Genomic DNA, 24,018 nt, shown 5'->3' with positions numbered 1-24,018 from the left:
ATACTATTTCGTGATATAGATGATAAATAGATCGACGTAATATGTTATAACCTCTATATGTGTATAGTTTTGCAATTTTAGTAATATAATCGTGACTAATGAAATTTCAGAATATTTAGTGTAACATAGATAATATACATATCTATAAAAATTTTCGATATATGTTCTAACACTTCCCCAATCTATGTTAAAAATAATCGAATTGTAATGGACAAAACACTCAATGATATCGAATGATCTCAACAAATTTCTCGGCCATTACGAACACAATGGTTTTTTGTTTCCTTTAAATTATCCATTTGTGGAAACTTTCAGTTCTTTTCCAAGCTTTGTCGATTTCTTAACACCGGTTGCAAAGAGAACAAAAAACGAGAGAGCAAGTAAGCGCCTATACATAGATTCATCAACGCGGGGCAGAAAGGCAATCTGCGCACGACGTACTGTGCCGAAGAATGCCGAAGATCGGCTCGGGCCTTATACCGGTGATTCGGGCGATCTCGTTGGGTCGAGTGTTGACTCGTAACGCCGCATTGGCGCTCGATCATAACTCGGCCGTCCTGGATGATAAAAGACCGTTGTCATTTCCACTGATCAGTTATTGTTCGGCACGCGGCACGCAGAAGAACATATTCCTCTCGAAGAAGACAAATAATACGCTGGCTTTCCATCGACTATTATTTAGAAGATACTGTTGCAAGAAAGAGACAGAAGACGACAAAACGTTCAAGATGAATAGAGACCCGGCTGCCGAACAGCTGAATGAATACAAGAAAAACGTACAGGTAAATCATGCGTGGTCGTAGTAACATCAAGAATGCGCTACTAACTGCACACTACAGATATTTATGCAATCTCATATTTCTACGAACTTATCGAGAAAAATAGAGTTTAAACTTATTTACTTGCTTATTGTTTACTTATTTATCGCTTATTACATACGAGTACTTTATTTTGAATATCTTATATATTTGGAATATTATTTTTTGCGCCATATATTACTTTCCATAAATGTATGCAAGTTTGCAATCTGGATACAATGATGTAGAATCATTCAGGAAACGAAGTTTACACGTTTCAAGTTTGATAAAATAAATAGGTATCCAAGAGCAGTATGAAATAATTCACTTGCTATGTCTGTCTCTGGGAATCGTTGTATTAATTAATGTTTCGCTTTTGGATATTTGAATGTAAAACTCGCTATATCGTAGAGATTAGTTTATGTATTGCAGTTGTATAGTTATTGTTAAACATACAACATACAAAACGTACGCTCAGTTTATCCGTCACTTCGGTTCAACGTTACCATGCAACAGACTTTGATCGATGTGACAGATATAAAAAATAGCTGCAGTGTTTATCTGTAGTTTGGTAAAGCGTAGGTGGGCGATTCGAATTTTAATGAATTCGTTCTGCTGCAATGACAAATCGAAGTTCGAAGGTAAATTAATATTGTTCAAAGGTAAAGCTTTTTAAAAAATTGTAATACGTTAAGTTGACCAACAACGATGGTAAAAAGTAATGATAATGATAATGGGTACCATGAACTTTGAGCAATCGGTTCAAGGATGACTCTCTCTAACAGAGCAAGTCAAGCTGTGTTTTTTAGTGAATATCATTATCATCGTAAAAATTCTGCAACGTATTGATGAAAAGTATACTTACTTAAATATTTGTGATATTATAGTATTTTTTTACTCTATTGCAGATATGGTTATTATTAATAGTCGCCATTAGTATATTTTGTAATAAAATTTGTGTAGCAATTTATTAACAAATAGATTTATTTTTCCAAATAATAATAATCGATTATTGTAGACTACCGCAACGTCTACGAAACGTTGACCCAACGTACAAACGCAAAATACAAGCGCAAAGTGCAAATATGATTCGAAAAACCAATATCACAGCGTTCAGTAATTTGTTTGAAAAATTCTAATTTCTTCCTAGCTAAAAATTGAAATTTTTCTTAAAGTTTTCTTCAAATGAAAGATTTCATCGTTTATACCACTTTAAGTCCAAGTGATTTTAATTATAATTATAAATATTCACAGCCCGATGTTTGATTTTAGCGTTTCTCCTATTAGTACATTACGAATACAGGCGAGTATAAATATTAATTATAAAATTGAACGTTATATTTCCATTTGATCAACATGTTGCACATAATTCGTTCGTTATGTCGATATTATATAGGATGGGGTGGTAACCGTTGTACAACCACGCAGAGGGTGATCCTGCATGATTATCGTTCCACTCTGTTCATTTGACGACTCACGATGACGACAATTCGTATGTAATCTTGCGTAAGGGTGACTTCTTATTCATCGAGTAGTTTCTATTTTTACGTCTCGTATCAGAAGTCGAAATGTATGACTTTTTTTTATAAGAAACGTTCAAGTTTGATAGGTCAAAATGTGCGTGAAACATTCACGGTCAACAATTCGCGAAGATCGTTGAGGTTACGTGATCGTCAACCTTGAACTATAAATTTTCACTAGAGTTGCTTGAAATTTAAACTTCCACTAAACGAAGTTCATTTGATAATTCGAAGATATCAAGTCAACGATACGTTGCTGTAATCGTTGATTAACGAGGTTTCAATGCAGAATTTGTAGTATTTAGCCAATGATTCTTTCAGCATTGAATTTTCGTTTAACCAGTGAGGAAAATTGCTTTTTATTTGATCATTAATAATAGAAACACAATGTTTCAGATCGTTTTGTAAAGAACACGTAAGACACTAAAATTTGAGATACCAGTTTTATTGAAAACGAACACCTTCATCGTGTTCTTCATTATTAATTTACTAAAGTGCAATGTTTTGCATGTGTAAGAATAAGCAATGCACCTTGATAGAGTTAGAGACATTTTTAAAATCGTGGGAAGTGAAAATGCACGAAGATGTACAAAAGGTACATAATACGTAAAAATATCCATATTAGATAAAGATATCTAAAGTAATATGCTCGTTGTAATACTCGGAGGGTAAGCGAAATTTCTATTTGGATGAAAACACAAATTTGCATAAATATTTACGCTCTAAATATTATTCTTTGCAATTCAATTTTTTGTTTCGTACTCTGAATCAAAGCTCTCTCGAAAAATAAATATAATGGCAAAGAAAAGAGAGTTTAAGAAACTCTTACTAACATGGTAAAACGTGTTAGTTTAAAAGAAGCTCATATTTATAAACAGACGCTGATATTAAATTTTCTTTAAATCATAGCTGAAGCAATTTAACGAATTCTTTTCCTAGGTTCTAATATTTCGAGACGATCATTCTGAATGTAGATATGTGACGATGTAAAATTCTGTGTGACGTAATATATTTGATGGTAGGCACATGCTCCACTTATATAGTTTAAGTCAGAAGGTTGGGTATATTTTTAAGATAGTCGATACACGTACTACGGCGACGTAATTTTCTGATAATACGAAAAGGTTATTCAACTAGAAGTTATTCAATTAGGAGAGTTTATTGAAATAATTCATTAAAATATATCGAAGATCTTTAATTTTTGATAGTTTCGATGATATCTAGGAAACGTTATTCATATAAAGTTTAATTTAAAAATAATGCAAAATTTTTGTACGCATTAGACATTTAAGTTGTACTTCTTAATCTATATTATAGCGGTCGTCACGCGTTTAGTAAGTGGATAGACTTACAAATTTCCCCCCACTCGATTTTAAGTTCGTGTTATATAAATCACATTTTTATAAGTGTATATCATACTATATATATATATATCGAAATAAGAAATTTCAGTATTATGTCAACATAATTTTTAGCATAAACGATAACTCAGATTAATCTGCCAATGATAACTTACTAGATTGCAATATTCAATCTACTACGTCTATCTAACTAAACGTAAATATTTTTTTATCTACTGATATATTTTCTCAGAATAAAATTTATTTTCACAAATTTTTTCAAAAAAAAAGCAATTGACAATCTTGATTTTTTGATTTTTTTTCGACGCAAGCTACGGAGCAAAAGATTCAAAAATAAAAGACGCGAATCTCAAGTGTGATACTAGTAATTCAAAATTTTAATTTTACGATTTATATTGTTTCTTGAATTTTTGTGTTTCTTTGTTAGGAACCGCAATAAATATTAAAAGCAGAAGGGCTGAATGTCGTCTATTTACCATTCTAATATATAATGCTGTAAAGAAAGTAACAATAACAGGCAATAATATGAACAATAATAATAATTTTTCTTCGAAATGCTCGATGTGCTCACTCTGTTCGAACAGTTCGCGTGCTATCTTTCACTATCAAAATGAAACTAAGTTAGAATAGCAAAGTTCAATAGATTACCTGTTTCACCATGAACGTTGCGATAATAAATTCACACGCGTCTTGCAACGATTGACTAATCGTTACAGATTTCTTTTATTGTATCTTAGAAAATTGATAAACAAAATTTGCTTGATGATAGCGCGCGTGAAATCATCCTGAGTTATGAATCGGAAGAATATCTATACAATCGAAAGAAATGCATGATATGCTTTTCGATATCTCTCGTTGTGAAGAATTTTATGAGTTTATCTACAACACGTAATATTTCAACGATGACAATGTAATTTTATCGATTATCTATTTTAATTGTGATTCATAAGATCTATTTTACGTAATAATCATTCTGCAACTCACAAGTAAAGTTTTTTAAACGTGTATTGGATTTTTTAATATTACGTGATTAGTCAATAATAAATAATAAACGAATAAAATGATTAGTTACTAGAATAATAATAATAAATTAAAAATGTTAAATAATATTAGGCTACCAGTCATGCTATTTACAGTCATATTAAGCACGATATTGTTAGATATAGTGGCAGAGATATTTATTAGTATTATGGTACTTTTATTTATATAAAAGAGAAATAATTTTGTGAGTATGTATCGTACTTGTAATGTATATCCATATTGCTCCATATTGCGTATGCAAATATGTAGGTATATATATGTACACAATTGATGGTGGACGAAATAAAGAAAATAGAACGATGGCAATTAAGTAAGAGTTATTACTGATAATTATTTCTGAAAGATAATAACGTTTTTATAAGTATATTTTTGAATGGTGGTATAATTTTGAATGTTAATTGCCAAGCGATAAGCTGTTAGGTAATTCATCAAACTCGTGAAAAAAAGACCATTACAAATGTAAAAAATTCAAGAAATATTCAAATAGTTCGAGCAAGCTCTTCGGAATTCTAAAAAGTGGCCAATTAATTAGTTGCATATGTAAACCATTTTACACATTTTTTAATTAAAGTCTAAGAACAAATTTTAAATAAAAGTATGAACTTTATTTTTCCATAATTAAACATTGAAATTTACGTTGAAAATTTTATTGAGATATGGCGATCAAAGTCCGATAATCTTTTAATTCAAGCGAATTGTATTGAGGTAGAATGGTGACATTTTTTTTTAAGGTAACGACAAGAACTTATGTTAACGTGTTTCGATCTTTATTTTCCCTTTAATCAGATTTACATTTTACTGCACAATACCAGTACAGATCGATATTTCGTAGTTGTGTTTATCAGATGGGCACACGAGAGATGTCGCATGTTATTGTTCTAGAAAACTGGAACTATTATATAAAAAAAGTTCATGTTGCAATTCGTCACGAAATCGATTCAAATACTCCGATTAGAAAATATGTGAGAAAATTACAATTCTATCTTTTTCCTTCTTTTTTTTATTAGAATAATTAACAGAGCTATCTATTGATCCAGGTCGATTCACAATTTTTTTTTTTTTAACTATGATACACTTCTCCGAAAGATGTGAAAAATGATGCATAAATAATCACAATAAAATTATGCTACAATCATAAAAATATTAACATGGTCACGTCAATAACTAAGGCAATAATACAAGCAAATAGCAATTTTGAATTCTTTTAACCACGTTCCTCCATTTCAAAAAATCTGAAAAAATTACACGTTAATATCCATAACGAGACAGTAACATTGTAAAAATATAAACTCGATACCCGACATTATTTCAATATAAAATCAGCGTTTGAAAGATTCTGTAAAATTCTGAAAAAATTCACAGGCATGTTCGCCACGAGGCAAAATATCTCCGATTTGTTTTCATAATTTTTCATTAAGTAGAACGAAAGAAACGAAACTTACACCGCAAATTGCGTTTCGCCCTATAACTACAGAACAGAAAGGGTATTCTTCGAGATGTGTACTGAATGATACGCACTCAGATCAGCTTGGTTTGGAAAATTTTAAATGAGTCAAAAAGCCTGATTCCTAGAGATAAGTAAATAGATTGTTGAGGTTATTAGATGTATAAACAGAGAAACGCATGGATAAATTGTAAGGTAGAAAATATATTTTAATACAGAAATGTAGGTACAAGTAGGAATATAATTTGAGCTGATCTAGATCCACATGCTGGCAATGTTACCTTATAACTGAAAACCCCGAAGACAACGTCTTCATAAACGCCTCTCTACTGTTTATGGTCTGTCTTCGTCCCAGTCTTTTGACTATATGCTATCGATGGCTTCAGTACTCGAGAAAACTAAACAGATCAGAGTAGAATTTTCTTAGAAGTTTAACATAGATAAATTAAAGAAATTTAATCGGAAATAAGCGATAAGCTTGCGCGATAATTAATTAAACTGGTATTTCTAATAAAAATAGGAATTTCTTTCATACTACGATAATATCATCATATTATTTCCATATTATTATAAAAATAGCGATGTTTTTCAGTGTAAAATAATATTTCATTTACACTACGACAGCATCGTGATATTAATTTGATATCGCTATAAAAATAACGATTTATGCAACAAAGAAGATAGTTGGTTTGGAAAATTTTACGATCCTATCGTAATAGCTATTCCTATATCGCTATAATAACATTTCAATGAGATTTTAATTCTTCTAATATCAAACAGAGGGAAAGATAATGTTTGAGAAGGAGAAAGTACGATAAGAAGACAATTGAAAGACTTGTTGCTTTATCATAATTTAATGGCAGTATAAATTAAGCAGCCACTAAAGGATATTTGCGATGTCCTTCTCTTTCTTCAAAGGACTTGCGCCACTCGTAAAACTACGCTGATTCATGGTACACCGTAAAATTAATTTAGGAACAATGCCAGTCGTGAAACAAGTTGCAACATAAATTCCCACGCGATTTGCGAGACGAAGTAATCCAGGAGCCGTGCGATTCGTTTCACGGAAAAGAGGGGAACGCTGTTGGTTACATCGTCATAAATTTGTATATGACATTTTACATTGACACGGAGCAGTCGAAAACTCCTTTTCCGTATTATGATAAGTCGAATATTTACATTCTATATTGCGTAACAGTTTGGAGTGGAACGATAATGAAATCGTTGGAATCCCTTTGAAATCTACCTATTCGACATTGTTACGAATTAAGGAATAGAAAGTAGGTAACACTACATATACACACAAACACACAAAAGTAAGAAAAATATCGTCATTAACTACTTGGGTAGGAATTTAGTCGATGGTACGTGAGCTATGAGCGTCTGTTTAATTTCTAAAAGCAGCATTGTTTAAGTATCAGTAGATATTTATTTTAGACAAATCATTATAATAAAAAAGGTATTCGTCAAATAAAAAAGGATTAATAATGTTCGTTAATATTATTATTTTTATTTTAGAAAATAGCTTTTGCTCGCTCTCCAGTAGTATACTTCACTTGTACACCCATTCTTTTGAATATTGAAATTATTTTAAAACGATGTAGGTGTAATTAAAGTTTAATAACAACTGGCATTGATGAAACACGTAAAACCATTGTCAAAATAAACAGTTCAGGCCAAGTGTGCGATCCAATTAAGCGAGAGATGTATTATTTTTTTTACTTTTTTGAGCAAATATTAAATGTACGCGTTGTCATTTAATATAACAAGCATAATAATGTCCAAGAATTATTTTCTTTACGTAGGATCACGAAGATTTACGATTTACGAAGGTCGAGCATATTTTCTGTACGCAATTAATTAACAGCTGGACGAATCCTTATCATGTTGATACTGTTATTTCGTTGAAATCAACTGCCCTCGTGAGATTACTTCAGGGAAAACAGAACACCTTTTGAAGTTTTTGCTTGAAAGAATGTATTATATCATCGAAAGTACCGATATAATTCAAACATTAAGATTAAAAGTTGAAATCTCAAGATAGTGCATATGGAAATAATATTCTAACTCTGTGTTGTACTGTAAATTCCTTTTCTCTTCTATTATCGAATATTCCTAATGTAATCATTTAAAACCGAATTTTACTATCTTATTCCATCTAAATTACATCTACAGTTTAATTCTCGCGAACTGCATCCTTTGCACAAAATTATTGAAAATTCCTAATACGATCATTTAAAACCGAATTTTGCTATCTTATCCCGTCTACATAACATCTACAGTTTAATTCTCGCAAATTGCATTCTGTGCATAAATTATTCTGAGGACGATACGTGACCTTTGTACGCGTTATTCCGTACACTCGTCATATCGTATAAAAGGTCCCTTGCGCAAATTCTCTATTTACCATACGGTATTTTTCCACTTCCTATGTACATCATCCAGTATCAGCTACTAATATGCAACATTGTTTCCAAGGTCAAAGCGTAGCTTATTTTTCTTCTTTCTGTACATTTCATGACTTTTCAAATGGGAAAGTTGATTCGTTTAAATTGGAAAATTGATCTTACGAAATAATGTTTTATTTCTAAGAATAAGAAAATCAGCCACGCATCTTCCATTCTTCAGAAAATAAAGAAAAATTGTCTTAGTTGAAGGGTTTTTATTATCGACAAAGGTTGACACATCAGTTTAGATAAGAATTTGTTTTTCTAAAAGAAGAAAGAAAGTTATTTACGACGAAATATTTCTTATTCTGAAAAAATTAATTTTTTGCTCTGGAAAAGAGACAGAGGAAAGAAAAAATAACGCGAGTCAATTAGTACAAATTACTACTTAATTTGAATGTCCTATTTCATAAAATATATTCAATTCCACTATCGTTTCAAAAATAAAGAACATCGGTTTCGTTTCAGCGACTATGTATTTGCAATAATTACAGGTTACAAGGTAGACAACATATTAGACAAACATATTTCATGTTCGTTGTTTCTCCATTATTTCGTTTTCACCGGAAAAATTATCGGTTATCGCTTCGTTCAAAATAACGCGTTATTTTCTTTTCCGTTGCAATTGTATTTTCTTCGTTAAAGATCGTATTTATTATATGTTGATTAGATAAACGAATAACGCACGATAGTTGCACGTTCTTTTTTCATTTTTATTTCGATGCACTCGGACGATTCTTGCAAGATAATTGAATCGCTAGTCGCGATTCTCCATGGAATTAGAAATTACCATCGAAATATTCCGTAGAATCGGCCATGAACGACGATAATTACTATAACGAGACTTCGAAGTGAGTCATGGACGTGGTTCGTGTACGATAAAAAATGACACTATTCTGCAACTTTGAAAAATGGTACATAGTTACATATATCGATCACTCGTAGGTAACAGATGGGCTTGGTAACGATTTTTAGTTTCAAGTTACCGATATATCTTCTCGGTAGATTTGTAAATGAATTGTCGATTATTATCGAGATTTATTACTTTTGATAAGAAGTAATGCACGAATAATATTACTTTTTGCTAATCGCCAGATATCAGACGATAGTCGTCAACTTTCCCATTTTCTATGTATCTCAGGTAGAAATCTTGATCCTACTGATGTTATTTTTTAAAGATCACTCTTCTCCAGGTACTATGTCGTAACATATAATCTTATTAGTAGACATTTGTATTACTGACATAACTAAAATATGCGTCCTAAACAGAGGTTCTTTCATCCACTGAACGTTACAATAAACGCTTTACTTTGCATGTTTTATATACATTTTAATATTACCTATATTCTTGCCTCTTTGATATTTTTTAGAAAGATTCACAATTCCATTGCTAAAATTTTGTAAAATTCTGACCCGAAAATTCTTCGTACTTTCGGTTTCTTTCATTGCAAATTTTATTTAAACGTCGAATATCTTCGTTATTCAAGGACTATTTTATTGCCAAGAAAAGCACCATGAGCGTAGCGTAGAACAGAGTAAATGTTAGCTTCGAAATCAATTTGGAAAACAAAGTCTAAGTCTGAGTCTAAGTCAAGACTGGAAGTTAAAGGTTCGTTAGAAAGGTCAGCTTGTGTCTCAATTTATTTGTTGATGAACCATTCGTTCATTTCTCATTTCGTACTTTGAGAGGCTTCGTTTTTACAATCCTTGTGTCCACTTCTCTCTGTGTGTGATATACGTACATCGCACATATAAGGAATCTGAGCTTGTATTTTTCATTAGAAAAGGGCAGTGAAATTTAACTTGCGTAGAATTACCACACACGGAAACACTTTGGCACACAGTGCAACGTACAAAATGAAACTGTTCTCGCGATATGCGATGAGTTTCACCGGTTGCATATCTACGCGGCGTTTCGAGTTAATTCCGTAACAACGGATTAGTCAATGTTGACTTTGATTATGGAATAGTACTTGCGTTGCACAAAACGCAATCCCTCGTGTAACACAGCAATCCCATCACAATAATTCGCATCGACACGTCAGATTTACTTAATTGACCGCGAAAGAACGACTCATCGCGGCACATAAAATACATTCGACGTAATCGTCATTTCAACTACGTTGATTTAAGTTATTACCAAGCTGTTGAATGTTAATAGGCAGTTTCTCGAAATAAAGCAGTCGCTTTTAGAGATAATGATATATAAATGATAAAGAAATAATATATTAATTCGAATGCAAACGAAATTAGGCGACTCGTCTTAATAATCTAAATAAAAAATCATTATAACGTAACATGGGTAGTAAAATAAATACAAAATATTTCATTCGAACGTATAGAAATAAACAACACATAGAAAAGATATGTTTCGAGTTGAGCGTATCGAGAGAAATTGAATTTTAGTTTTAAACAAGAGCATGACACTTTCTGCAAAAATCTATAGCTCTTTCTTTATCAACGGTTTATTGTTTTCTTCAGGGCCGGAATGTATTGCTAACCGGAAATGGAAACCCGATCGCTCAGAAGACAGCAAGCTTGACGGTTGGTCCAAATGGCCCTATTCTGCTTCAAGATTTCGTTTTTATTGACGAACTGTCTCATTTCTCCAGAGAAAGGATTCCGGAGCGTGTGGTGCACGCGAAAGGAGCTGGTACGTTGACTCGTCACGTTTTCAACATATCGCAGGACATCTACCGAAGAATATAACGAAATATGTGTTGTTCTATGTATACATTTTATGACTATATGATAGCCTTATAGCTGTCGAGCTATAAAATACAGCAGCTAGTCTCGCGATCTACTATAGCAGAGGTATTGGAAGAATTTTTCACATGATAAAGTGCGAACAATCTGTAGAATGCAATGTTAAAGTTTGAATTTGATTTTTTAAGGTCTTAAGCTCACGCGCGTAACTCTAAAAACTTGTTCTTAATCCTTTCGCGTTGCAAATTTCATCTTTGACGCGGCCAGGAGACCAAAAATAATATCAATTGTGTTTAGCGTACTTAAGAGACACTATATACTACAGAATCAACGACTTAAATATCAGGAATAAACGAGACAAGATATGCTTAAATTACAGCAGCACTTTGCTGGTTAATGTAAGAAACTAAATTAACGTAGGAAAGTGCTTTATAATTATAATGTATATTATTTGTAGCGTCATAGCAATATTTTTACACGTGGTTGATGAAATTTCAGGAAAGACAGTTCGATTACTTTCATCGACATATTAACGAACATAACGATCTTTCGCATCGTGGTGTCCGAATTAGCACGTAACATTCTGACGAACCATCTCATCTGCTTAACAATCATCATCTTCCGTCTCGCCGTCGTATTTCACCGCCTTCGTTTCTATCTTCCAACGGAACGAAGCAATTCACGAGAGTTGCAGTTCCAGATAGCAGCCTCGTATCGTATAATCCGACCAACGAGAAAACAAGCGAAAGAAGATGAAAAAATAAGAAGGCCGCGGGAAAACTGAAAAGTCGTAGAAGAAGTTACATATGCACAGAGGAAATATCCATAAAACGTTCGGAACGTCGGAGTAACGCGGATAACCGACCGTGCTACTGAATCGTTATCTCTTTTTTGCTTTTTGTTTGGTCGCAGGTGCATTCGGTTATTTCGAAGTTACCCACGACATTACCAACTACTGTAAGGCAAAGGTTTTCTCCTCCATTGGAAAACGTACTCCGGTCGCTGTGAGATTTTCCAGCGTGGGCGGCGAGTCTGGCTCCTCTGATACCGTCAGGTAATTGCCAACGTGTACATTTCCGCTCGAACGTGCTTGCGCGAGATGCCCGCCATTCTTCGTCTCGTATTTCATACGTGTAGAAATTTTCTTATTTTCATTAGCCCCTTAAAAGGGACGAAGAATTTCCGCGCGTCGTTCTCTGGCTGGGGACTGAGCTTCAGAAAATTCTTGCTCAACGAAAGAACACCGAGTTAAGGAAGTGAAGATTTATTTCGATCGTTAACGATGAGATCAGAGATTTGTAGATCAGAAGTTTATAAATATTTCCTATTGTTCTCCTACGAATCGCTTGCTGATTCTCGCACGTTTGCCAGAGATTTATAAAATAACGTTCATTGGAATATTTGACGGACGAAACGTGTTTCTACTTGGAATCCGCCTGTTTAGTTACGTTTGTAAGAAATGTAAAATTGCGTGAACATCCGCGCTCGAATAGTTAAAAATAACCACGGAACGTACATAATGGATCGATGCTTGTACTATTCACGGACAGTTACTTGCAAATTACCTGAAAAAGTAGTTTACAAAAGCGCGAATGGTCCCAAGACAATGGAGACTAATGGCCGCGAAGGGGAAACTCAGACTTCGCGCAATTCATGACAATTATGGGTTGCAAAAATGCCGGAAACGGAGCTCGAAACAACCGTTGTTTCTTGCGTACAAATCAACCGGCTTAGTCACACGGAAACGCGCGAAAAAGCGAACGCGCGCGTCGTCCTCGCGATTAATCGGCCGACTACCCAATCGTGGAAAATTTCCTTTTTTTTCTTCCCGAAGCTGTAGCTACGACAATTTTCGATGAATCACGCGCGATTTCACGGCTTTTGTCACTGTTTCTCAGTTGCGTTTTAACTTGAACGTTCAGTCGATTGTCCCTTCGATCATAATCGCGACTGAAATACGAGAGGAAGATATTTCTTCCCTGAAATAAAACTTCCTTTTATAGCCGTTAATAGCAATGCTTTAGTCCTGTGAGTTTGTTTTTTCTTGCTCATCGATCGATTCTTTGTTCTCTTTCGTTCGCAGAGATCCACGTGGTTTTGCGATCAAATTCTACACCGAGGACGGTATCTGGGATTTGGTGGGCAACAACACGCCGATCTTCTTCATCAAGGACCCGATATTCTTCCCCAGCTTTATCCACACGCAAAAAAGAAATCCTGTCACTCACTTGAAGGTTTGTTATCCGATCGGTTTAGCGAGTTGCATTTTACGAAGTTGAGATTTCTTCAACACTTGCAACAGGTCGTTTTCTTTTCTATCCTTTTTTAGAGGATAGACAACGTTAGAGTCGGATCTAAATATTCATACGTTAGAGTTTTATTTTTCTGTTCCTTCTCGGATAGTTGGACATGCAGATTTTGCTCAGTCAGAGTTAATTTTTCTGTCGCCTGTTACTTTAAGTTCGTGCAAGAAACGTTACGAGTTGTACGGACTTTATAACCGACGATTATACTATTTTAATTTTGTATTCAAGCTAAATCATGTTCAAATTTATTCTGTATAGTAAGAGTTCGGTAATCGTGGTAGCTTTGTTGGCAGAATTTATTGCCTACGAAATGGTGAAACTGATTTTGGAACTTTGCTATGCTTTGTTCGTCGCATATGAATTCGTTTCAGGTCCGAATCTGAAACTTTAGCGTTTGATTAAGATTAACACAGCAATATGAAATATAAATGTTTAAAAGCGTTTCAAGTGTTACTTTCTCGCATTTCTTTTAAGCCATCCTAACGGAAATACGACAGGATAGTACAACGAGGTAATTAGATTATGCGGTAGAAATAATAAAACATCTGCGAGGGATCAAAACTTGAAGACCAGCTTGTGAAGTTTATTTTGAAATTACCAAGATTGTTAGAGTAACAGCTACATGCCAGGATTGCCTGGTATCCGATCAGTAAACGATAAGTTAATTAACGTGAGATAGTATTAGAAATTTTCAGATACCTCTGGAGACCCGATTCAGGTCAGACAGTGATTAGTCTAAATCGGCCGGAACTGGAAACTTTCTTGCAGCGTAGGATTTCCTAAATACTCGTGACTTTCCGGAGTCGAGTTTCGGATACTTGTGAAATCCTACGTAGAAGCTCTTGCGATCCCTAATCGGTCCTGTTCCTCGTGGAAATGCGAGCGTAGCAATGTAACGTTGAGTCGAAGCTTCTTGATCGTCGCTGCGAACTAGAACGTACACTGTGTTTTGTTTATTTAGAAGAGAACTTAGTGTATAGCCTTCGCAAATAATCTTGTACGTTGGAGAAGAAAATTGCATACAGTTGCACCGACCGATGCCATCTAACGATGTTTGCGATTTATCATTCACTGATACTGATACAGGAATTGCTAGCAGTAATTTTATTTATTAAGGGACATAGTTTATCGTTCTCGGGTTCCTATCGTTTTTATAATCGCGTGCGTTTTCGGTTTTCTCGTCGAAAAGCGCGTAATTGCACATTTATATGGTTGTTATATAGTTGTTAGCGTAGATGCGACTACATGTATGCCTTGCTATTCTGCGTACAGTGTATCCGCGTTCACTAATTAGCGCGCACCAGTCTAAACGGCGTGTTAATTGAATTGTCTTGCATAGGACGCCGACATGTTCTGGGACTTCATCTCTCTGAGACCCGAGTCAACGCACCAGATCATGTTCCTGTTTTCGGATCGAGGTATTCCCGACGGTCATCGTCACATGAATGGTTACGGCTCCCATACGTTCAAGCTGGTGAACGCCGACAACGACATAGTCTACTGTAAATTCCACTACAAGGTGCGACTTTTATTATACTTTACAGGATAAGCGTCGTCGTTTTGGAGAAACCGAGGTATATGACTTGTACGATACTAGGAAATAGCGAGAGATTATGTTTGTGAAAATGTAGAACGAAAATTGAACATCGATGAGAAGGCTTCTTAAGCTTTTACGCGATGTTTGAAAACCTTAAAATACGTAGAATCAATATAGTACGCAAAGATACACATAAAATGTTTCAGATAAAATATTAATTACAATTTTTAGCAGGTGAAATAAATTGTTATTTAGATTTTATTTCTGTGTATACAACAGATTCTACGGTCTATCGACGATAGTTTATAAAATATATATATGTAACGTGATTAGAAGCTTTATTGCGTAAAGAATGTAAAACCTTGGAAACGAAAAGAGATGAGTTTAGATCTGTTGTGTTTTGTGGAAATTAATGATACAACGGTTCGACGCGTTTGCTCGTTGTAGCTATCATTGTGGTGAGGCGACTTTCTACATTTTTTATTACGCGAACAGATAGTATCAGATTGTGTCAGATTGTATTTTCCATTGTATTTTCTCGAAGAAGAAAAAGAAGTCTACTTCTGTTGATTGTTTTGATCAAAGCATGGAAGCGCAGTTTTAAATTTTAAACAATTGAAGTTAAACAATTAAACATAAGATACCGTGTATCCGTGTTGAAAATACTTGTATAAGAAGATTAGCCAGTCAAAATATTTTATATTTTATTTGAAAAGATTTGTATATATCAGTTTCCAAATTACAAGGTTTAATATTTGGTATTCAATTAGTTTATAGAAACGAAAGTTAAAGCAAAAAAACTCGTTATGAATAAAAAAATATGTTTCATAAATAGCAGCGAATGTCGATTGCAGATACAAAACGGCGTAAAACACGAGAAAGAGTATAAATAATGATATACGTGAACCGAATCGAATGAATGGAATGTTTGAAAATGTGCATTTATTTTGAGAAAAAGCCGGTAGCTTATGAAATAAATTTCGAAATAAAAGAACATGAAGCTGTCGATAATATTCAACTTTAATATTATATATTACAACGTTAAATATTACGCTCAATTTTGTTCATTTGCCGAGTTTTAAAGATTATTTATCATATTAAAAATTTATATGCTTTTTAAATACATATACAATATTTTATGGTATTTTTATTTAATTTGATATAATCTAGCAAAGAATAAGAAAAGAGAAGAGATTTTGTCATGAATGAAAAATGTTTGTATGTATGCATATACTTATTCATCTCTATTCTTTTAATAAAATTATTTGAAATTATTTCAGACCGACCAAGGAATTAAAAATATCCCAGTCGATAAGGCGGCTGAATTAAGCAGCTCTGATCCCGATTACTCGATCAAAGATCTTTACAATGCGATCGCTACACATAATTATCCGACGTGGACGTTCTCTATTCAAGTGATGAAGCCGTGTCAAGTAAAGAAGTTCAGATGGAACCCCTTCGATTTGACCAAAGTAATGGCAATGTAACTCGATAAGTTAGATCTTGATAAAGTAATTTTATCACGTGATTTTATAAAATACAAGCGTTGGTTCAAACAACAGAGTTCGAATTTTATACGCAGGATTTAAACGATTACGTTTGTAAAAAGAAAACTAGATGAATATGCAGTCTATGATTAGTAACTATTTATCTTATATCAACGTATCATATCAACGTATATTATATAAATTTTCCTATTCATTTATTGAAATATACGTTGAAGATGAGATGTTAAGATAAGTCACAACGAATAGCCATTGATTTTAATCGTGGAGAAATTAAAGATTCGTGTCGCGGCTGAAATTTTTAAGAAAATTTGCGATGGTAGTAAGATTTAAAGAAGCGCTTTGTTCCTATCTGAACAGGTATGGCCACATGACGAGTTCCCGCTCATACCTGTTGGTAAGCTGGTGCTAGACCGAAATCCTGAAAATTACTTTGCTGACGTGGAGCAAATAGCCTTCAATCCGGCTCACATGGTACCTGGTATTGAAGCAAGTCCTGACAGAATGCTACAGGGTCGACTATTCTCGTACGGTGATACTCAGAGGCATCGTCTTGGGCCGAATCATCTTCAGTTACCTGTGAACTGCCCGTACAAGGTAATTGCTCTCATATGCATATATAATATACTTGCATATATTAGCCAGCAAAGAAGATATTCCATTTGTATAATATGGCAATAAGCGTATATCATAACGATAGTAATCAATAAGTAGATCAATTTCTCATCTGTTTTTATATTTTTTCCAATAACTGTATCGTTACTCATAATAAAAGGAAAAATAAACGAAGAATCGTTTTATTTTTTAGGCGATTTCGGCGATGAATTATCAACGCGATAGCTTTATGTCCTTCTATAATCAAAATGGTGCGCCGAACTATTTCCCCAACAGTTTCAATGGCCCACAAGAATGCCCAGCTGCTCGTTCCACAAGCTTCCACGTGAGTGGCGACGTGGACCGTTACGACATGGTAGACAAAGAAGATAATTTCGAACAGGCAACCATATTTTGGAGACGAGTTCTCAACGATGACGAAAAGACCAGGCTGGTGAACAACCTGGTTAATAGCCTTCGTAATGCGTCAACGTTCATCGTCGAGAGGGCCGTGAAGAACTTTACGGAAGTGGACACTGAATTGGGCAAAAGACTTACCGATGGCCTTCGTAATGTTGGCGTGAGGATTAACCCTTTTGGCAAAACAGCTAGCTTGTGAACAAAATAATTCTTCCTTTTGTACTATAATCGCTGTGCTGGACTACATACGTATACTATCTAATAATTCACAGTTTTCATGGATAGAGCACGTCGTTACTTTGGTTAACATCCGTCTTTAAAAATCTTTTAACGTTTATCATATTTAATCATGTTTTTTCTTCTTTTCTCCTTTTATTATTGTACTTCTATATATTACTGGCTTCGCTTTCCTTTCTGTTACTATATCTTTTACTCTATCAGCTTCGCTTTCCTTTTTGTTACTGTATATTTTATGAATCTATAATACGTTGCATTATCTTTCCATTGAAAAAAGAGACTCAATCAAGCGTAATGCAAAGTGATTTATACGATGCATTATCTGTACGATGTCTTTGTATCGAACAATTTGTACTGTCATATCACCAATGTACGATATAAAAGTTTGTACGAAGTAATGAAAGATGTTTTGTAATTTAATATAAAAGTAAAATAAAGAGTACGGGGAGACAAGAGAACTAAATGGTAAACATATTGCAATATCATTTCAGAAATGTGATTTTGGTCTTTCGCTTGAAGCTTTTCTTTCACGATATATCAATATTAAATAGTAAATTATTCAAATTGAATTATTCAACAACGCAATGAAACTAGGTACTAAAATTGACTGGAAATCTTTTTACAACAATATTTCTTTTTTTTTTTTACAACAGTAAAAAGTTGAAAGAGATTTAAATTAATTAGTATGTGGTTGGTAATGGCTTCTTCAGATATGTGGTTGGTAATTTTAATACAATATAATTAGTACGCAATCACGATGTCTATTTATTTAATATTCAGTTCACTCGATGTACTGTTTATTCAGCAACGAAACATAAACTGCTGCACTGGACAATAAAACGAGGTCTGAATATCTCTCAAGAAGATTAGGTGAGAATTATTCGCTGTTAAATGAACAAAGAACGTCAAATTAATTGTCCGCGAAAATTGTTTGCAAGTATCCTATTCATTTTACGATTTCGGTAATTATTTTCGCCGAAGGAGAACACTTCAAATTTAACGTCTCGATCTTCTCCATTGTAACAGACATTACTCGTGTAACAGACATTAATGAACAGGTATAGCCCACGATAATACCTTTTAATTCCATACTTATAATTTAATTTTAGTTCAACCCATTAGCAATGTTTTCCTATTTCATAGTAAATCGATTCTATGTGACATAAATAATATTATACACCTTACGTTAGACCCGAGTTACTTTATCTTATGATTCGTCAATAATTACGATTAAAGCTTGCCATATCCTTAACACATCCTACTCAAGCGATAGTAATTGCCGGGCCACCAATATTTATGCAAATTTATATGGCATATTTTTATGAAAATTTACTTGATTCTACAGAAATTTGTTTTGTCTATACTTCTAGCAGAGTACTTTAATCTTCAACAAAATTTTTATTTAATATAAACTTTGTATCATGCTTTGTTTATTTTTGCCAATTACGTACATTCTATGTGTTTCATCATCATCATCTATGTGTTTCTTCATTTTTAGATTTTCTATAAATTCATAACATACCCATAATTTAGTTATAAGAAACAGTCGACTTTAGAAGTACTTTAAGCTTCTACCCAATTTATATTTAATATAAACTTCGTATCATGCTTTGTTCATTTTTGCCAATTACGTACATTCTATGTGTTTCTTCATTTTTAGATTTTCTATGAATTCATAAAATACCCGTCATTTAGTTATAAGAAACAGTCGACTTTAGAAGTACTTTAATCTTTTACCAAATTTATATTTAATGAAAAGTTCGTATCATGCTTTGTTCATTTTTGCCAATTACGTACATTCTATGTGTTTCTTCATTTTTAGATTTTCTATAAATTCATAAAATACCCATAATTTAGTTATAAGAAACAATCGACCTTAGAAGTACTTTAAGCTTCTACTAAATTTATATTTAATATAAACTTCGTATCATGCTTTGTTCATTTTTGCCAATTACGTACATTCTATGTGTTTCTTCATTTTTAGATTTTCTATGAATTCATAAAATACCCATAATTTAGTTATAAGAAACAATCGACCTTAGAAGTACTTTAAGCTTCTACTAAATTTATATTTAATATAAACTTCGTATCATGCTTTGTTCATTTTTGCCAATTACGTACATTCTATGTGTTTCTTCATTTTTAGATTTTCTATAAATTCATAACATACCCATAATTTAGTTATAAGAAACAATCGACCTTAGAAGTACTTTAAGCTTCTACTAAATTTATATTTAATATAAACTTCGTATCATGCTTTGTTCATTTTTGCCAATTACGTACATTCTATGTGTTTCTTCATTTTTAGATTTTCTATAAATTCATAACATACCCATAATTTAGTTATAAGAAACAGTCGACTTTAGAAGTACTTTAAGCTTCTACCCAATTTATATTTAATATAAACTTCGTATCATGCTTTGTTCATTTTTGCCAATTACGTACATTCTATGTGTTTCTTCATTTTTAGATTTTCTATGAATTCATAAAATACCCGTCATTTAGTTATAAGAAACAGTCGACTTTAGAAGTACTTTAATCTTTTACCAAATTTATATTTAATGAAAAGTTCGTATCATGCTTTGTTCATTTTTGCCAATTACGTACATTCTATGTGTTTCTTCATTTTTAGATTTTCTATAAATTCATAACATACCCATAATTTAGTTATAAGAAACAATCGACCTTAGAAGTACTTTAAGCTTCTACTAAATTTATATTTAATATAAACTTCGTATCATGCTTTGTTCATTTTTGCCAATTACGTACATTCTATGTGTTTCTTCATTTTTAGATTTTCTATAAATTCATAACATACCCATAATTTAGTTATAAGAAACAGTCGACTTTAGAAGTACTTTAAGCTTCTACCCAATTTATATTTAATATAAACTTCGTATCATGCTTTGTTCATTTTTGCCAATTACGTACATTCTATGTGTTTCTTCATTTTTAGATTTTCTATGAATTCATAAAATACCCGTCATTTAGTTATAAGAAACAGTCGACTTTAGAAGTACTTTAATCTTTTACCAAATTTATATTTAATGAAAAGTTCGTATCATGCTTTGTTCATTTTTGCCAATTACGTACATTCTATGTGTTTCTTCATTTTTAGATTTTCTATAAATTCATAAAATACCCATAATTTAGTTATAAGAAACAATCGACCTTAGAAGTACTTTAAGCTTCTACTAAATTTATATTTAATATAAACTTCGTATCATGCTTTGTTCATTTTTGCCAATTACGTACATTCTATGTGTTTCTTCATTTTTAGATTTTCTATAAATTCATAACATACCCATAATTTAGTTATAAGAAACAATCGACCTTAGAAGTACTTTAAGCTTCTACTAAATTTATATTTAATATAAACTTCGTATCATGCTTTGTTCATTTTTGCCAATTACGTACATTCTATGTGTTTCTTCATTTTTAGATTTTCTATAAATTCATAACATACCCATAATTTAGTTATAAGAAACAGTCGACTTTAGAAGTACTTTAAGCTTCTACCCAATTTATATTTAATATAAACTTCGTATCATGCTTTGTTCATTTTTGCCAATTACGTACATTCTATGTGTTTCTTCATTTTTAGATTTTCTATAAATTCATAACATACCCATAATTTAGTTATAAGAAACAGTCGACTTTAGAAGTACTTTAAGCTTCTACCCAATTTATATTTAATATAAACTTCGTATCATGCTTTGTTCATTTTTGCCAATTACGTACATTCTATGTGTTTCTTCATTTTTAGATTTTCTATGAATTCATAAAATACCCGTCATTTAGTTATAAGAAACAGTCGACTTTAGAAGTACTTTAATCTTTTACCAAATTTATATTTAATGAAAAGTTCGTATCATGCTTTGTTCATTTTTGCCAATTACGTACATTCTATGTGTTTCTTCATTTTTAGATTTTCTATAAATTCATAAAATACCCATAATTTAGTTATAAGAAACAATCGACCTTAGAAGTACTTTAAGCTTCTACTAAATTTATATTTAATATAAACTTCGTATCATGCTTTGTTCATTTTTGCCAATTACGTACATTCTATGTGTTTCTTCATTTTTAGATTTTCTATAAATTCATAACATACCCGTCATTTAGTTATAAGAAACAATCGACCTTAGAAGTACTTTAAGCTTCTACCAAATTTATATTTAATATAAACTTCGTATCATGCTTTGTTCATTTTTGCCAATTACGTACATTCTATGTGTTTCTTCATTTTTAGATTTTCTATAAATTCATAAAATACCCATAATTTAGTTATAAGAAACAATCGACCTTAGAAGTACTTTAAGCTTCTACTAAATTTATATTTAATATAAACTTCGTATCATGCTTTGTTCATTTTTGCCAATTACGTACATTCTATGTGTTTCTTCATTTTTAGATTTTCTATAAATTCATAACATACCCATAATTTAGTTTTAAAAAATAGTCGTCTATCCAGAACTAATCGATATCGTTCAATTTATAGATACAACTTTAACGTTTCGTCTCTCACGGTCGGCCGATAAGGAACTACGGGTATGGAAAAATCAGCGAAGTTTTTCCTTGACCAAGATAATCTCAATGAAGATATTAATAAATAGAATAACGTTGGTTTGCGAAATTCTGGTTTATCAACGAGGAAAAATTCACAACTCCAAGTCTACAGTGAATCCCGGTGGTATTTACACGTTGCTTGAACAAGGATGATGTACATTTTATCCTACGTACAAGCGGAGCCCGGGGGGGGGGGGGGGGGAACAAGATGACATGTTCGACAAGTGTACAATATCTGCTTTATGGCGCAATGGATCAGCACATTATACCGTTATGTAAAGAAACAAAGTGAAATATTTTGTTTCGGATCGATTGTTTAAAATTTCATCAACCACCGGAAAATATGATATCAGTAACTCGGTTGAAAAAAAGAAATTGAAATATCGTTGACTTTTACAGGTTTTTGACAGCATCGGTTCGTCTTATAAAATTTTGCAGTTACCGACGATTGATTAACAATTCTTAAATTGTTTTTGATAGAAGTGGGATTAATATTAAAAGTATGATATAGCGGTAGAAAATTTGTAATGGTGTAGGGATATCAGGTGTTTTTCACGGTAGTTTATCTTACAGTATTGATATAGCTTATAAAGTTACAGTATTATAACGTTTGATCTAATTATACGTATTTTTGTATTTTCTCAATCACACGTTTACCAATTTTTCTATTACACAACGTAACGTTCTGTATCACATAGCGTAAAAAAAAGATGAAAAGCAGAGTATTATACTTTCTAAGTTATGTCGCGTGATTCAGGTGCTTATCTTTGAGCGCACAGGGAAGATTTATTTTTCGAGAAAATATGATACGAATGAATTATTAGATTTAACGTAAATTAACTATGTATACGGAAAGTCCGTAATTTAAATTTGTGCTAAATAAAGTTTCTTAATCGAATGCAATATTCTATGCGTTTTTAATTTTCCTTCATAAACAATATCGTAGTATCTAATAAGAGAATGTACGTCCACATCAAGAAATACTACTTCTATTTGAAATGGCTACGTAAATAACAAGCATATATACCTTGAAGGGAAGCAAGTATTAAAAGCTTTTAACTTTATAAAAAAATATGGCAGTATATTTACATTCTGAAAATATCCAATTTTGGCAAGTACTCTGTCTCTGAAAAATATGTATGCGATGAAAATATCTAGGAATAACTAAAAGAGAATTTTAATCATATCTTTCCTTAAATCTTATATCGAAAATAAATCATACTTTTGTGTCGTAACGTTACCTTGAACGAAAAATTTTCCCTTCCGTTAAATTATATTAGTCCTTAATTAAGATTGTAATTTCTAAATAATCGACGTTGTCAATTTTTTATTAATTTTATTAATTTCCACTTAGAAAGCGATATGTTGTTATTTATCATCGGAATGGTTGCAAAATTTTCATTCAACCGCATTGTCATTTGTTGAACAGAAAAGATTTATAAATTTATTAGACGCATGCGACGAACCTAACAAAATACTTAAATTATTTCAAGATATTTCTTCCTTCGTTATAAAAGATAGAAAGGAAATTTTA

At 32.5% G+C, this 24,018-nt stretch overlaps 1 protein-coding gene and 1 long non-coding RNA gene across 3 annotated transcripts in view; one reads left to right on the top strand and one right to left on the bottom strand.

Annotated features, from left to right (window-relative positions):
- Positions 1-398: 398 nt before the first annotated feature.
- Positions 399-22,561, top strand: LOC100651198 (catalase). Of its 2 annotated transcripts, XM_012309185.3 has the most exons (9): positions 403-782; positions 11,092-11,263; positions 12,229-12,370; positions 13,400-13,550; positions 14,962-15,141; positions 16,440-16,631; positions 17,025-17,261; positions 17,473-17,838; positions 22,417-22,561. In XM_012309185.3, exons 1-9 carry the CDS (start codon positions 453-455, stop codon positions 22,426-22,428), a joined length of 1,782 nt encoding a protein of 593 aa, XP_012164575.2. In that variant the 5' UTR covers positions 403-452; the 3' UTR covers positions 22,429-22,561. The 2 variants fall into 2 exon arrangements, with proteins under 2 accessions (XP_012164574.2, XP_012164575.2); XM_012309184.3 differs by lacking the exon at positions 22,417-22,561 and having other exon boundaries at positions 399-782; positions 17,473-18,385.
- Positions 6,484-24,018, bottom strand: part of LOC110119340 — a 224,105-nt gene continuing 206,570 nt past the window's right edge. Inside the window, exon 4 of the long non-coding RNA XR_007224280.1 lies at positions 6,484-6,561. This is a non-coding gene — a long non-coding RNA (uncharacterized LOC110119340). The remainder of the gene's footprint in view (positions 6,562-24,018) is intronic.

This window comes from Bombus terrestris, chromosome 6, assembly GCF_910591885.1.
Source record: "Bombus terrestris chromosome 6, iyBomTerr1.2, whole genome shotgun sequence".
Classification (NCBI taxonomy): domain Eukaryota; kingdom Metazoa; phylum Arthropoda; class Insecta; order Hymenoptera; family Apidae; genus Bombus; species Bombus terrestris.
The sequence above is the reverse complement of the archived record's forward strand: the minus strand, read 5'-3'. Positions and strand labels throughout refer to the sequence as shown.